The sequence below is a fragment of the Miniopterus schreibersii genome (genome assembly GCF_964146895.1).
Source record: "Miniopterus schreibersii genome assembly, chromosome: 2".
In the NCBI taxonomy this organism is placed as follows: Eukaryota; Metazoa; Chordata; class Mammalia; order Chiroptera; family Miniopteridae; genus Miniopterus; species Miniopterus schreibersii.
The window spans coordinates 138253680-138270494 of NC_138102.1; the positions used below are offsets into that span (position 1 = coordinate 138253680).

The following is a 16815-nucleotide window of genomic DNA, read 5'->3' on the forward strand; positions in this document are numbered from 1 at the left end:
CAATTTTACTGAACTATTTTCAGTTCATCAAATGAGCCATATTTTCTCTGAGCCTCAGTCATTTACCTTTGCCAGTTCCTTTGCCTAGACTCTTTTCCTGACCCCCCCTCCTTAGTCAACTCTTACCCTTTGGATATTTAATGTTACCCTCTCTGGGAAGACTTCCATTACCCTCAAATACTAATTTGGGTACCTCTCTAGTTATTTTTTTTCCCTGTTAATCCTCACCCCAGGGTATTTTTTCCATAGATTTTTTTTTTTTTTTTTTTTTTTAGAGAGAGTGGAAGGGAGCGGAAGAGGAGAGAGAATGAGAGTATATGGCCTTGGGACTGAAGGATTCCTGGTTCGATTCTAGCCAAGGTGCATGTACCTTTGTTGCAGGTTCGATCCCTAGCCCGGGTTGAGGTATATGTGGGAGGAAACCAACTGATGTGTCTTTCTCACATCAATGTTTCTCTCTCTCTCTTTCTCTCTCGCCCACCCCCCCTTCCATTCTTTCTGAAAAGCAATGGAAAAAATATCTATGAGTGAGGACTTAAAAAAAAAAAGAGAGCCCGGCCGGGTGTGGCTCAGAAGTTGAGCATCGACCTACGATCCAGGAGATTGCGGTTCAATTCCTGGTCAGGGCACATTCTGGGTTGCGGGCTCGATCCCCAGTCGGGGGCGTGCATTAGGCAGCTAATCAATGATGATTCTCTCATCATTGATGTTTCTATCTATCTCTTTCCCTCTCCCTTCCTCTCTGAAATTAATAAAGATACATTAAAAAAAGAGAGAGAGAAACATGAGGAGGGATAATTTGTGCCTTGCACAAATGAGCAAGCAGTTAATGAGGACTTGACTAGGCATCTCAATGTGAGACCAAAAGCCTGAGCTCCCTTGTGTAAGACCTCTACACAATTATAAGGATTTTATAAATAAGATTTGATTGGCTGACCTGCTGGTGTGGTTCAGTGGTTTAGTGTCGACCCATGAACAAAGAGGTCACCGGTTGGATTCCCAGTCAGGGCACATGCCCAATAGGGGGCATGCAGGAGGCAACTGGTTGATTCTCTCTCATTGACGTTTCTAGCTCTCTCTGAAATCAAGAAAAACATTAAAAAAATAAAAACAATTTATTTGAGGGAGAGCTAAGAAAGAAACTTTTGATTTGGGGGATGAAGAGGCTTGACGGTGGTGCTGGATTTTGAAGAAGACCATGACTTGCATCTCAAGAAAGGCAGGGAGGGGAGATCACGTATGTAAAAGGGTTGGCAAAGTGAAAGATCTGTGTAAATTTGCTTTCAATTTCTCAGGACCATGTTTTCTTTTCTTTTTTTCCTTAAAAAAAATTTTAAACTCTCACCCGAGGATATTTTTTCCATTGCTTTTCAGAGAGAGTGGAAGGGGGAGAGAGAGAGAGAGAAACATTGATGTGAGAGAGACACATTGATTGGTTGCCTCCCTCACGAAACCAGATCGGGGTGGGGGATCGAGCCTGCAACTGAGGTACGTGCCCTTGACCAGAATCGAGCCTGGGACCCTTCAGTCCACTGGCTGATGCTTTAACCACGGAGCCAAACTGGCTAGGGCCAGGACCACGTTTTCTTACATAAAATCAATGTTAGCCACCTGATATAGGATGAAATTTTGCACATAAGGTCGTGTTTTTCTAAATGTGAGTAATGAAGTGAATTTAGAAAGTTGTGACCAGTATAGGAACTAGCAGAGACTGATGCTTAATAAGGGTAAACATGTCTCATGATAATTTTGTCTCAGAAGTAAGAAATATTCCTTACCTTGGTTTGCAGGAAAATAAATTTGAAAGCCACTAATAAAATCAATACTAGGGGCTGAAGCACCACACACTCTCCTCTGGTCTTTATGTTGGGGAGGGTAGAGTGGAAGGATATTAGTTTAATTATTTCCTCAATGGGCCCTTCCTTGTAGTTTATGGCAAAGTAAATTACTCCCTGGCTTTCTTTTTACTCCTGAAGCTATGTTACTATTTATTTGGAATTTCTTTCCTCCTTGCAGAGATTCCCTTCTAATGTATAAATAGCAAAGATTCTAGGGATCTAGAAGTGAGTTATTTTAGGACTGGCCATTTACCCTCATGGGCTCAAAGCCCATGTGTTAGTTTCTTATTGTCCACTAGGTGGTACTGTGAGGGGCCAATATTTGCAAGTTATCTTGTCCCTCAGCTCCAGTTTATTTTGAGATTAGCAGATTTATGAGCTAGAAAATCTTTTCAGGTTCCCAGGCATTCCAGAAGAGGGTACATAGGTCTCCCTCCTCTCCCCAACTATAACCTAGTCCTACAAATTGAGGAAGATAGAGAATCTGGGATTCAGAGGGTACAATTTTTGGTCACTATTGCCGTCTCTCAAAAGAGATAAGGAATGCTTTTCATTCTCCCTTGGAGATCAAAGATGTTGAACTGCAGTGGAAGTGATGGAAGTTATATTCCAAAATGAATAACTGACTGGGGGTAATATAATTGGCTGAGAGGAGGAGAGAGAGCAGATGTTAAAAAGATCTCTTCCTTAGGAAAGCAACACGTCACAGAATTTTATTAAATTCAGGAAACACTTTTTAAGAGCCTTCTATAGGACAGGAAAATACAAAGTTCCATAAATTTTGGTAACTCCTCTCTAGAACCTCAAGAAAAATAAAGAGGTAAACACTTAACAATAATACAGTGTGATAAATATTAGGGGCAGACACAGGGTGCTGTGGAAGCAGAGAAGGGGTCCCAAAGTTAGCTGAGGGAGTGAGGGGTGGAGACGCAGTGATCAGGAAAGGCTTTCCAGAGGAGACCACCCCTAGGCAGAGGCTGAACCTGGAAGGATGAATAGGAGCTCTCCAACATCCTAGAAATCTACACGGTTCTGCCCTACTGATCTCCCCTGGCGATTTCAATAATTACCTCTATGCTGCCTGGCCGGGTGTGGCGCAGTGGTTGAGCCTCGACCTAGGATCCAGGAGATCAAGGTTTGATTCCCAGTCACAGCACATGCCCGGTTTGTGGGCTGCAGCCTATCAATGAACCTCTCATCATTGATGTTTCTATCTCTCTCCCTCTCCCTTCCTCTCTCTGAAATCAATAAAGATATATTTTTTAAAAAATAATAATTACCTCCATGCTAATAACTTCCAATCTTTCTCTAGCCCAGTCATCTCTAAAACCTGCCCATCCACCCTAATTGGTTTGGCTCAGTGGTTAGAGTGTCGATCCACAGACTGAAGGATCACTGGTTCGATTCCAGTCAACGGCATGTACCTCATACCTCTGTTGCAGGCTCTATCCCTGGCTCAGGTTGGGGCACGTGTAGAAGGCAACCAATTGATGTGGCTCACATCTGTGTTTCTTCCTCTCTGTCTCTTAACCTCTCTAAAAAATCAATGGAAAAAATATCCTCAGCAAGGATTAACCATGAATAAATAAATAAATAAATACATCAATCAATCAATCAATTAATTAATTAATTAATTAAAAGTAATAAAACAAACCTGCCCATCCAGTGCCCTGGCTGGTGTGGCTCTCAGTTGGTTGAACGTCATCCCAGACTCCAAGAGGTCACCAGTTCAATTCCCTGCAGGGCACATGCCTAGAGTGAGGGCTCAACCCCCAGTAGGGGGCGTGCAGGAGGCAGCCAATAGATGTTCCTCTCTCACATCAATGTGTTAAAATTTTTTTAAAATTACAATTGATGTCCAATATATTAGTTTCAGGTGTACAACCCCATGATTAGACATTTATATAACTCATGAAGTGATCACCCTGATAAATCTAGTGTCCATCTGACACCATATATACTTTTACAATATTATTGACTATATTTCGTATGCGGTACTTTACATCCTCGTGACTATTCTGTAACTACCAATTTGTACTTTTATTATTATTATATTATTTTTAAATCCTCACCCAAGGATGTGTTTTCCATTGATTTGTAGAGAAAGGCAGGGAGAGAGAGAGAAGCATCTATATGAGAGAGAAACATCAATAGGTTACCTGCCTCCCACCTCCCACATGTGCCCCGACCTGGGTTCCAACCCACAACCTGAGTATGTGCCCTGACCAGGAATTGAACCTGCCACCCTTTGGTGCATGGGACAATGCTCTAACCAACTGAGCCAGGCCAGGGCTCTTCTTTTTATTATTTTATTTTTATTTTTATGTTTTAATTTTTATATATTTTTATTGATTTCAGAGAGAGGAAGGGAGAAGGAAGAGAGAGAGAAACATCAACAATGAGAGAGAGTCATTGATCAGCTGCCTCCTGCACGCCCCTTGTTGAGGATCAAGCCCGAAACCTGGGCATGTGCCCTGACAGGGAATCAAGCCTCAATCTACAGGATCATAGATCAATGCTCAACTGCTGAGCCATGCCAGCTGGGCTTTTCTTCTTTTTAAAGAAGACCCTTTAGCCTTGACCGTTGTGGCTCAGTTCGTTTGGAACATGGTTCTGTGCACTGAAAGGTGGTGGATTTGATTCCTGCTCAGGGCACATACCCAGATTTCGGGTTTGATCCCCAGTCAGGGCATGTGCGGGAGGCAATAGATGTCTCTCTCTCTCTCTCTCTCTCTCTCTCCCCCCTCTCTAAACACCTATTTTTAAAATCTTTTAAAAAATGTGATTTAAAAAAAAAAAGACCCTTTATTATTTCTTTCTTTCTTTTTTTCTTTAAGATTTTTTAATCTGCCTTCTGTATATCCCCCACCACGAACTGAGCCCACAACCCGGGCATGTGCCCTGACTTGGAATCGAACCAGCAACCCTTTCAATGCACAGGATGACACCCAACCAACTGAGCCACACCTTCCAGGGCTAACATTTCTTGTAATACTGGTTTGGTGGTGATGAACATCTTTAGCTTTTTCTTATCTGGGAAACTCTTCATCTGTACTTTGATTCTAAATGATAGCTTTGCTGGGTAGCCTAATCTCAGTTGTAGGTCCTTGCTTTTCATCACTTTGATTGTTTAGTGCCAATCCCTTCTGGCCTGCAAAGTTTCTGTTGAGAAATCAGCTGATGGTCTTATGGGAGCTCCCTTGTAGGAATCTAATTGCTTTTCTCTTGCTGCTTTTAAGATTCTATGTCTTTAATCTTTGGCATCTTAATTATGGTGTGTCTTGGTGTGGGCCTCTTTTGGCTCATCTTGTTTTGGTCTCTCTGCACTTCCTGGACTTGAATGTCTATTTTCTTCACCAGATTAGGGAAATTTTCCATCATTATTTTTTCAAATAGGTTTTCAATTTCTTATTTTCTCTCTTCTCCTTCCAGCATCCCCATGATGTGAATGTTGATATGCTTAAAGTTATCCCAAAGGTTCCTTACACTCTTCTCATTTTTTGGATTTTTTTCTTTATACTGTTCTTTTTTAAAAAATTAATTGATTTAGAGAGAGAGAGAGAGGAAGGGAGAGAGAGAGAAACATTGAATTGTTGTTCCACTTATTTATGCATTCATTGGTTGATTCTTGTATGTGCCCTGACCAGGGATCAAACCTGCAACCTTTGCATTATGGAATAATACTCTAACCAACTGAGCTCCTCAGCCAGGTCTTTTTGCTGTTCTGATTCAGTGTTGTCTGCTTCTTTATTTTCCAAATTGCTGATTTGATCCTCTGCTTCATCTACTCTACTGTTGATTTTCTGTAATGCATTCTTCATTTCAGTTAGTGTATTCTTCATTTCTGACTGGCTCCTATATTCTTTTTTTTTTTTTTTTAATGCTGTTGAAGTTCTCACTAAGTTTCTTGAGCATCTTTATAACCAGTATTTTAAACTCTGTATCTGGTAGATTGCTTGCCTCCATTTCTTTTAGTTCTTTTTCTGGAGATTTTTCCTGTTCTTTCATTTGGAAACTGTTTCTTTGTCTCCTCATTTTGGCTGCTTCCCTATGTTTGTTTCTATGTATTGGGTAGAGCTGCTACATCTCCTGGACTAGGTAGAATGGCCTTATTTAGTAAGAGTCCTGTATGGCTCCATGGCACAGCTTCCCCAGCCATCTGAGCTAGGCACTTTAGGTGTGCCCTCTGTTTTGTGTGGGCTGTGTGCACCCTTCTGTTGTAGTTGAGCCTCAATTGCTGTTGGTAAGTCATTAGAAGGGATTTACCCCCAAGCTGTTTGGCTGCGAGGACTGGCTGCACCTACAGCAGAGGAGCTGCTGTGCAGGGGTTGACCCCAAGGAGCAGGACTCACTTCAGTGGGACTTTGGTGCCCGCTGAGACTGCCCCTTGAGTGTGTTGTTAGCAGAGGTGGTTGGGATGTAATCCAGAGTGGTCTGGAACTGTCCACTGGGTGCACTGGTTCTGGGGCCTATGAGGAAGCGCAGGCCAATGTCAGTCACTGCCTGTGCCCTGCCAGGGGCCACCCTGCATGAACTATAGAGCAATCTGTGATGGTTGCTATGTGTGCTGGGCTTGGAGTTGCACAGGAGAGGCCAAGTTGTGAAGCTGGCTGCCACTAATTTGAGGCCAGGGGCCACTTAGCAAGATGTATATGGTATGCAGAGGCCAAGTGCTGCTTATTTGAGAGATTTTAAGAAAGTTCAAAGCATGAGCCAAAAGAAGCCTTTTGTATGAAAAAGCCACAGGAGACGGCTTGGATGGGCTTTGTTCCATCAGGCAGCTAGTTTACTTGAATATCAGCTTGATACTTTGAGACATGTTTTTAAGTTTTGTTAAGATAGGTCTAAAATAGCTTTACTCTTAGGCTAGAAGGAGCCTTACTCCTAAGGCATAGCTTTTTTGGGGTCTCTGCTTAGTGCTCTTAAGTACTCAATAAGGTTTCTCCAGTATGACTGGTTGGAACTCTAATTTTTCTGTCTCTGTATAAGCTCCAGTTATTATTTGCTTTTATAACTCCCCAGCAATTGTTCTTTACCTGGTAGCTGATTTTTGGCCAGTTTCATGGTGTCTTGCCTCTCCCTTCCATGTATGGGCAGTCTATTGTTCAGGAAAAGACTCACAGGGGTATGGATATTTGACAGTAGTACTCTCATATTCTCACAAAACCCAGGCTCCTCAGCCTCCCCCAAAATCTAATCTCTGTCCCCTCACCTCAGCAAAACCACAATATTCTGCTTTTATTTCCCATCACTGTTCTATAGTCTGGAAAGTATCTCTGGGCAGGTAGTTGGGACAATTGAAAGGCTCACTTAATTTATTTTCTTCCTTTTTCTTTCAAGGATCACAATCCTGTGCTGCCTTTGTCCAATATCTGAAAATAGTTATTTCATATATTTTGTTCAATTTCTAGTTTTCATTAAAAGGTGGGAGGACTAATCTGATACTAGTTACTTTGTCATGGTAAAAAATAAACAGACATTTCAATTTTCACTGGATACAGAATTCTAGGTTGACAGGTTTTTTTTAGTACTTTAAGGATGTAATTCCACTGTCTTTTTTTTTAAATCCTCACTCAAGGATATTTCTTCCATTGCTTTTCAGAGAGAGTGGAAGAGGGAGAGAGAAATAAAAACATCAATGTGAGAGAGACACATTGATTGCTTGCCTCTTGCTCTCGCACTGACCAGAGCTGGGGATCAAGCCTGCAACCAAGGCACATGCCCCTGGCCGGAATCAAACCCAGGACCCTTCAGTCCGCAAGCTGATGCTCTAACCACTGAGCAAAACAGGCCAGGGTATCTTTTTTTTTTTTTAAATCCTCACCCAAGGATATGCTCTCATTGATTTCAGAGAGAGAGGAAAAGAGAGAGAGAGAGATGAGAGAGAAACATCCCCCAGTAACCTCCAGCCCGAGCCCTGACTGGGGATCAAAACTGCAACCCAGGTGTGTGCCCTGACCGGTAATTAAACCCTCAACCCCTTGGTACATGGGATGACACTCCAATCAACGGAGCCACCCAGCCAGGGTTCTTTTTTTTTGTTTTTGTCCGTTTGTTTTGTTTTTGTTTTTTGTACTTCAGTCTTGGAATTCAGAACTCTACTTTGGTAGGAAAGCATAGAAGTATGTGGGGGACGCAAAAAGTATGTGGGATGAAGCATGTAGCTATGTGACGGGAGGGCTGCCTGACATACATCTGTCTGTGGGAATGACAGTGGGGAAGGTTTTTATGTGCCTTTTGTTTTTGTAGAAAGGAAATCATGGAAAGACCCAAAGAGTACATTTTACATCTGGAGTTTTAAAAATAAAGATGGTTATTTAATGAAAAAAATAAATGAAGCTGTGATTGTGTTTTATTAAATTATATATATTGGGATGACATTGGTTGATAAAATTATATAGATTTCAAGTGTAAAATTCTATGATATATCATCTGTATATTGCATGGTGTGTTTACTATCCAAAGTCAAATCTCCTTCCACCACAATACATTTGACCCCCTTTACCCGTTAGCACCCTCCCTTACCCCCTTTCCCTCTGGTAACCACCATACTGTTGTCTGTCTATGAGTTTTTGTTTGTTTGTCTTGTTTGTTCATTCGTTGCTTTCAGTTTTATATCCCACCTATGAGTGAAATCATATGATTCTTGACTTTTTCTGTCTAACTTATTTTTCTTAACATCATATTCTCAAGATCCATCCGTTGTCTTCTGACTTGTATTGTTATTTTTGTTTCCTTATATGTAATGTGTATTTATCAGAAATTAAAAGTAAAACAACACTTCCTTTCAAGCTCGGCATTTGGGTGGTAGTTCCCCTCGACATGTCTATCAAGAAATGTTATTTCTTTTGGGGCCCATACACCCCAGCCATGACATGATGTTTGTCCACAATGATTGCAAGGTGTTTAGATTCTGTAAATTCAAGTGTCATAAAAACTTTAATAAGCCCTGGCTGGGTGGCTCAGGTGGTTGGAGCATGGTCCTGTGCACCAAAGGGCTGTGGATTCCATTACCCGTCAGGGCACCTACCTAGGCTGAGTGTTCGATCCCTGGTTGGGTGCACACGGGAGGAACCCATCAAGGTTTCTCTCTCACATCGATGTTTCTCTCTCTCCCTGCCCCCCTTCCGCTCTCTCTAAAAATCAATAAACATATCCTCTGATGAGGATAAAAAAAAACCAATCCAAACCTTTAATAAGGGCCTGGCCAGTGTGGCTCTGTTGGTTGAAGCGTGATCCCGTGCACCAAAGGGTGCTTGGTTCAATTACAGGGCAAGGCACATACCCAGCTTTCGGGTTGGATCCCTCCCTGGTTGGGGCACATGTGGGAAGTGGGCTGATCGATGTTTCTCTCTCACACTGATGTTTCTCTCTCTCTTTCTCTCTTTCTTTCCCTGCCTTTCTCTAAAATAAAATTTAACAGAACTGAATAAGAAGCACAATCCCAGCAAGGCCAGGTGGACTGAAACATCCCATAAAGCAGCTGGTAAAGAGCTTACAGTGGATAATTCATTTGAATTTGAAAAACATAGAAATGAACCTGTCAAATACCATCAAGTGCTGTGGAATAAAATGATTGATGCAATGAAGAGAGTCAAAGAGATCAAACATAAATGTCAACCTAAATTTATAATGAACAGGTTGAAGAAAAATAAAGAACTACAGAAAGTTCAGGACATCAAAGAAGTCAAGCAAAACATTTGTCTCATCTAGGCCTGTTTTGCGTGCAAAGGAAAGCAGCTGGAAAACAAAATGGTATAGAAATTACATGTAAACATGGAAGTTGTTTCTGAAAATCTTACTGTCGGTAACCATTTCTATGAGCGCACTGGAAAATCTCCTTTAGAGACTTAGAACGTTTAAATTATTGATTTTTTGAACATAAGGTGGGTGACTCAAGGGAAAAGGTGATTAAAAATAACACATCTCTTCTACATTGCTATCTGCAAAACATCAGATGCTGGATTGCATCTCAAAGTTAAACCTTCACTGATAGATTAACTTATATAAATCATGAAAACTCTGTAAAGACAGAAGTGAATTGTGGACATAAAATGGTCATGCCACTTGGATAACGGTGCTGGGCAGCATTTATGTAATAACTAATGACAAAAATTTATGGCTAGTGATATATAAAATTTTCTTTGCAGTAAAAATATTCTGTTTATTAACTTTATACAAAGGGAGATGCAACAAGGCACTAACACTCTGTATGATAATTAGCATCAAGTACTCATATCTTTTTATTTCAGTATTTCCTGTTTTGGTTTATTAACGTCTTAGAAGAACATATGACCTCAGATTGAAGCTTACCTCTGTTGAACTGTTTGACCTGGATTAACTGTTCGAAGAGGTAGTTGTGGATTTTGAGGGTGAGAGTTGAACAGACTGCTCCTGAAATGGGACTGGCTCTATAATTTCCACTTTGAAGAAAAATTCGAACTTGAGATTCCGGGTAGAACAAACTTTATTTTTCCAGCTCAGCAATGGTTTGGAAGCAGAGAAATCCAGTGCCTTTTAACATTTTTGTCTGATTTTCTTTTAAAAAGCAAGTTGTTTTTGGAAAATCAAATTTATGGTAGAACGTCTATACATTATTTGCACATAAAATCATTTCTACAGTAACTGCCTACATATTTATTATTTAAAGGTGCTAAACAAAGGTACAAAGTATCAATTACTTGGAAGAAAATAACTTCACCCACATGCACTACTGAAGTAGGAGATATAAAGGAAAATATACAATTAATACTTCATGTTTCTATATTTTTACATTATTTACAAGTTAGTATGTTAAGAGTATTAAGTAACTCAGTTTTTACATATTTTTAAGGATGGAATTTAGAATAAATTACAAATTCTTGGGGTCATGAAAAAAGTAAAACAACGAAAAGAGCCCAGGGTTGGTAAGTATCAGGGAAATGGGCACACATTCTTCTGGTGGTGCAAATTGTCAGTCTTCTTGTAGGAACAATTTGTTAAAAAATATTAGGTGCCCTAGCTGGTTTGGCTCAGTGGTTAAAGTGTTGGCCCTCAGACTGAAGGGTCCCTGGTTCGATTCCAGCCAAGGGCACATACCTCGGTTGCAGGATCCCTGGCCCTGGTTGGGGTGTGTGCTGGAGGCAACCAGTCAATGTATCTCTCGAACGTCGATGCTCCCCCCCCCTTCTATTCTCTCTGAAAAAGCAATGGAAAAAAATATCCTCTGGTGAGGATTAAAAACTAGTAATAAATTTAGCCAGTGTGGCTCAGAGGTTGAGCATGGAGGTTCAATTCCCGGTTAGGGCACATGCCCGGGGTGCAAGCTGGATCCCCAGCAGGGGGAGTGCAAGAGGCAGCCAATCAATGACTCTCATCATTGATGTTTCTATCTCTCCCTCTCCTTTCCCCTCTCTGAAATCAATAAAAAAAATATATTTTTAAAATAATAAAAATATTAGAAGCCTGACTGTGTGGCTCAGTTGGTTGACTGTCACTCTGTGCACCGAAGTGTCACAGGTTCAATTCCTGGTAAGGGCACAAACCCAGGTTTCAGGTTTGATCCCTGGTTGGAGCTCATTAAGGAGGCAACTGATCGATGTTTCTCTGTCACAAAGATGTTTCTTTCTCTCTCTGTCTCTAAAATCATTAAAAACATATATATATATTTAAATGTCTTTATTGATTTCAGAGAGAGGAAGGGAGAGGGTGAGAGAGAGATAGAAACATCAGTGATGAGAGAGACCCTTCTGGGGATCAAGCCCGCAACAGGGCATGTGCCCTGACCAGGAATTGAACTACAATCTCCTGGATCCTAGGTTGATGCTCAACCGCTGAGCCACACCCAGCAGGGCTGCATTATTTTTAATACACCAAAAAGAGCACAATAATGGTTTTGGGTGTTTTTTTTTTTAAGTTATTATTTTTTTTAATCCTCACTGGAGGATATTTTTTCCGTTGCTTTTCAGAGTGGAAGAGAGAGAGGGAGAGAAACATCAATGGATTGGTTGCCTCCCACATGTGCCTTGACCAGGGCCAGGGATCGAGCCTGCAACGAAGGTACATGCTCTTGACTGGAATCTAATCCCGTACCCTTCAATTTGCAAGCTGACGCTCCTACCACTGAGCCAAACTGGCTAGGGTGCACAATAAAGGTTTTTAAAAATATATTTTAGTCATTCTTCATCTGTGAATTGTTCTCAGAATCCTCCAACTGAAAATGGGTCTTTCCTTATCCAAATTTTATAGCCCCTCATATGTCTCTCATGGTACTTATACCGGCCCTGTGTATCAAAGTTATTCATGAACCTCATTTACCTCTCCTGCTGAGCACGTCCTAAATTGGTAATATTGCCTATTTCAGCACCCCTTGATTAACAATCTGTATCACTCAAGTTGGCACACTCAGGCAAAGTCTAGTCTGATCCAGGCACCAAACCTGATCAAGAGGAAGGGTTAAGGCCCTGGCCAGTGTTGCTCAGTGGTTAGAGCGTCTGCCGGGCACCGAAGTGTCATGGTTCGATTCCGGGTCAAGGGCATGTACCTGGGTTGCATGTTTGATCCCTAGCCCTGGTCGGGGCACACAGGAGGCAAGCAGTCGCTGTGTCTCTCTGACATCTATATTTCTCTCTCTCTCTTCCCCTCCCCTCTTCTCTTCCAGTCTTTCTAAAATCACTGGGGAAATATCCTCAGGTGAGGATTAACAACAACAACAAAAGAGTAAGTGTTGGGTCCTCCTGAGTGCAGATATTTCTAGGGTTAATGATACATGGATGGGTTATATAACCCAGAATTTAGAAATAAAAGAAATTATTGGAGGAACAACACTGTAAACAACTTATATATTCATCAAGCAATTAACATAGACACACATACCATTAATTACAAGTGTGGTTTTGTTTAATGCAAATCCAGCGTTCCACTTCTGGGATGGCAAGCTGGTTCTAACTGAATCATAAAAACATTATCTTATCTAGCAATAATGTCCCAGAAAATAGTGCACAGGCTGTAACAATCCTAAAACGTCTTAATACAAATGCAAATTCGGTGAATTATAGTTTGTTGTTTTTTTTTTAAAATATATCTTTATTGATTTCAGAGAGAGGACAGGAGAGGGAGAGAGAGAGATAGAAATATCAATGATGAGAGAGTCATTGATTGAGCCCACAACCTGGGCATGTGTCCTGACCGGGAATCGAACCCCGATTGCCTGGATCCTAGGTGGACGTTTGCCTGCTGAGCCAGGCCCGGCCGGGCGAATTATAGTTTTTAATGTACAATGTTAGGTTCAATGTTTTCTGCTCTACTTCTTTCTCCCCTTGGTTCAAATATTTTTTACACTTTGTACATACTTTTTCCTACTAAGATGGGAGCTCCTCATAGCAGTAGAAATTAGTCTTATTAGTACCTGAATCCCTGGTTCTTGGACCTAGCACATAATGAAACACAATATAGATGTTTGCTTGTGGAATGAATCTAGTCCCTAGGGTTCACAGTCAGAAGAACTGGGTTCAAATTTAAATTCCACTTGTGGGAAAAACTCTTAATTTTTCTGGATATTACTTTCCTACATATAAAGATAAAAATGATGATAAAACCTAATCAGCAACATTGTTATAAGACTTAAATGAGATAATGAATATGAAGACACTTTGTAAACTGTAAGTTCTATGCTAAAGTTATTAATAAAGTTTTGAAATAGAGAACTGATGGTAAGATCATGAAATAACCAGGGAAGACCACATAGATGCTACCCAAGACAATTCAACAAGATGTTATTTAGTATGTTGGTGTGTTTACCATGGCCAGGGACTTGCAAATATATCTACAGACACAGGCATCTGGTTTTGTTAGCACAGAAGTTATATCCTGGAGTCAGACTCATATTAGTCAAGCTCACAGGTTGATACATAAACCAGAGGAGAGGATATGAGCTAGGATGTCAGCTTACCAGTTTACATATACTATACCTATCACGAGGAACAGAATATCTGGGTCAGCACAACTAGTACTCTAACTTCCCACAAACGTTGCACCTAATTTGGTTCACCGAATTATATCCAGAAAGTTGGTTGGTGTGCATGTATGTTTCCCATGACTGCTGTAACAAATTACCACAAACATGGTGGCTTAAAACAGCAGAAATTTCTGTGTTCTGAAGTCCAGAATTCCAAAATCATTATCAATGGATCAAAATCAAGGTGTTAGCAAAACTGCACTCCCCTCAGAGGCTCTAGGGGAGAATCCATTCCTGGCCTTTTCCAACTTTTGGTGGTTGCCATCATTTCTTGCCTTATGACAGCATCACTCCAACCTCTGCTTCCATCTTCACATTGTCTTCTCTGTGTGTGTGAAATCTCATTCTCCTACTTTATAAGGATACATGTGAGTGCATTTAGGGCCCACCCAGATAGTCCAAAATAATTTTCTCATCTCAAAATTCTTAATTTAATTATATCTGCAAAGATCTCCTATCCCCACACTTTTATTTATTTATTTATTTTGCCATATAAGGTAATATTTTTAGGTTCCAAGGGTTAGAAGGCAGATCTATTTCTTGGGAGGCATATTTTTCAGCCTTCAGCAGGATGGAAATTGGGACTAAGGGAGAAAATTATACACTAGAAAGGCTGAAGGCATAATGCTTCATTGTTTAATGCATTTCCTTTCACAGTAGAAATGGCCTTGTCAAATGGCCTGAATACTCAAGTTCATTGCCAAGATTCATTCTTTCAATACAGTGCTTGAATGGGCATTGCCAGTGTTTGCTTCTATGACTCTGCTTTTTGATGCCCCCATGGCTAACAAAACTCCTTTTGATTGACCTAGTTTTCCTTCCTTCCTTTCTCTCTCTTTCTCTCTCTCTCTTTCTTTCCCTTTCTTTCTTTCTTTCTTTCTTTCTTTCTTTCTTTCTTTCTTTCTTTCTTTCTTTCTTTCTTTCTCTTTCTTTGTGTGGGAACTATTCTATTTCTTTTATTAGTGGTTTTGCCTAGCTCTGTTATAATTCACTCTATGTTGATATCTGTAGCTTAATTCTGAATGAATAATTTCTTTACTAATAAAAATAACATGGGTCTAGGGGCTTCCTCTTCCTCTTCCAGAATAGCGAAGTAAAGTTGTAACCGTCCTACATTTCTGCAGATAACAATTATAAACTCAAAACACAATATAAAAAATAACTACCTGCAAGCTCTGGAGAATGAATCAAAGCAGGCCCATTTTAGAGGAGAATCAAAAGTTGGAAGAAGAAATTGGCTAAGAGTGAGTTTCCCATTTTTGCAGTGTTAGCCTGAGGGCAGACCACAGTCACAGTTAAGCATGCGACAGCTAAAAGTTTGATAGAAAACCCATCCTCTATCTGGCCTGAAAAACCGGAGTTCAGTGCTGAGCGCACTTACAGCCATGGGGAAGTGAGAAGGCAGTTCCAGAAATTTAAAAAAGCAGGAAAATGTGTCCCTTGCATCTGTTTATAAAGACTGTCCAAGTCCCTGGACAATCTCTGCTTGTGCAGACTCAAAGCAGCTTGCACTTAAAAGCTGAAATAATTTAACTGAGATCAGAGCTTCCACCTACCACAGGTGTAGAATTTGCAATTTGATTCTAACCTAGTTAATCATCTACTCAGAAACAATTATATTCTTCAAAGGAATATAACAGATAACAGACTCTCCACAACATAATGTTCACAATGTCTAGGATACAATCCAAGAGTCTTTAATACACACACACAGGAAAGTGTGACTAATTCTCAAGGAAAAAGACAATCAACAGAAATCAACCCCAAGCCTACCTTGCTGGTTATTGATTTATTGCTTCTCTGCTCCAAATTTACCCTTTTTGCCTGCTCTGTAAAAATGGATGGGACCCTTTGAATATTTTTTCCTTTGTCAGTGCACACTGAAGTTTTCTTAGTAGAAGATGCTAGAGAAACATTACAGGAGAGAAGCCTTTTGCTTCCTAGTTCTGAAGTGCTCACTTAGTAGGCTCCTGCATTATGCATGACTTCTCCGGTGCATGGTAGCCAGCAGCACCCAGAGGCCAGCAACTTTCCATAGTAACCCCCCTCTCAGGAGGTTTTGTATCAAAAGGTGAGACATCTTCTCATGAACAGCTTTCCCTGACACTCTAGAGGTCAGACTTCCAGCAAGTCCTGTGGGCGTGCACCACAGCTTCTTGTCTGACATTCAGCATATTAAACTGTTCTTGTTTAAATTACTGTGTGATTTCTCTTTTCCGGTTGGGCCCAGACTTATACAATGACCTATATGTTGGAACTATCAGACAAGGACTCTAAAGCAGCTATTATAATAATTCTGAATGAAGTAAAGGAAAATATGCTCATAATAAATGGAAAAATAAAAAATATCAGCAGAGGAGTCAAAACTATAAAAAAGAACCAAATGAAAATTATATAACTAAAAAATATAATATTTGAAATTTTATTATCCAAAGAAACCAGAAACGCTAATTTGAAAGAATATACATACCCCTATGTTCATTGCAGCATTATTTACAATAGCCAAGATCTGGAAGCAGGCCAAGTGTCCATCAGCAGATGAGTGGATAAAAAAGCTGTGGTACGTTTACACAATGGAATACTACTCAGCCATAAAAAGAAGGAAATCTTACCCTGAAGAGCATCATGCTAAATGAAATAAGTCAGTCAGAGAAAGACAAGTACAATATGATTTTATTCATATGTTGACTCTAATGAACAAAATGAACTAACAAGCAAAATAGAGACAGACTTATAAATAGAGAATAGGCTGACAGCTGTCCAGGGGCTGAGGTGGGAGCTGGGTGGGTGTTGGAGGGATTGAACAAAAAATGAAGAAACAAAGAGAAATAACTCATGGGCAGGGACAACAGTGTGGTGATTGGGGGGGGGGTAGAGGTGGAAGAGGGTATAGGGGGGATAAATGGTGATGGAAAAAGATATATATATATAAGGCGGAAAAAAGAAAGTTTAAAATCATTGAATGGACTTAATAGCAGATGG

General features: G+C 40.4%; 1 protein-coding gene across 1 annotated transcript; it reads left to right on the top strand.

The window, feature by feature from the left end:
- Positions 1 to 8674: 8674 nt before the first annotated feature.
- On the top strand, positions 8675 to 9551 carry LOC308553953 (putative ribosome biogenesis protein RLP24; the record flags this gene model as incomplete). The annotated part of the gene is made up of 2 exons (XM_081130494.1): positions 8675 to 8795; positions 9262 to 9551. 2 exons carry the CDS (start codon positions 8675 to 8677, stop codon positions 9549 to 9551), a joined length of 411 nt encoding a protein of 136 aa, XP_080986620.1.
- Positions 9552 to 16815: the final 7264 nt, after the last annotated feature.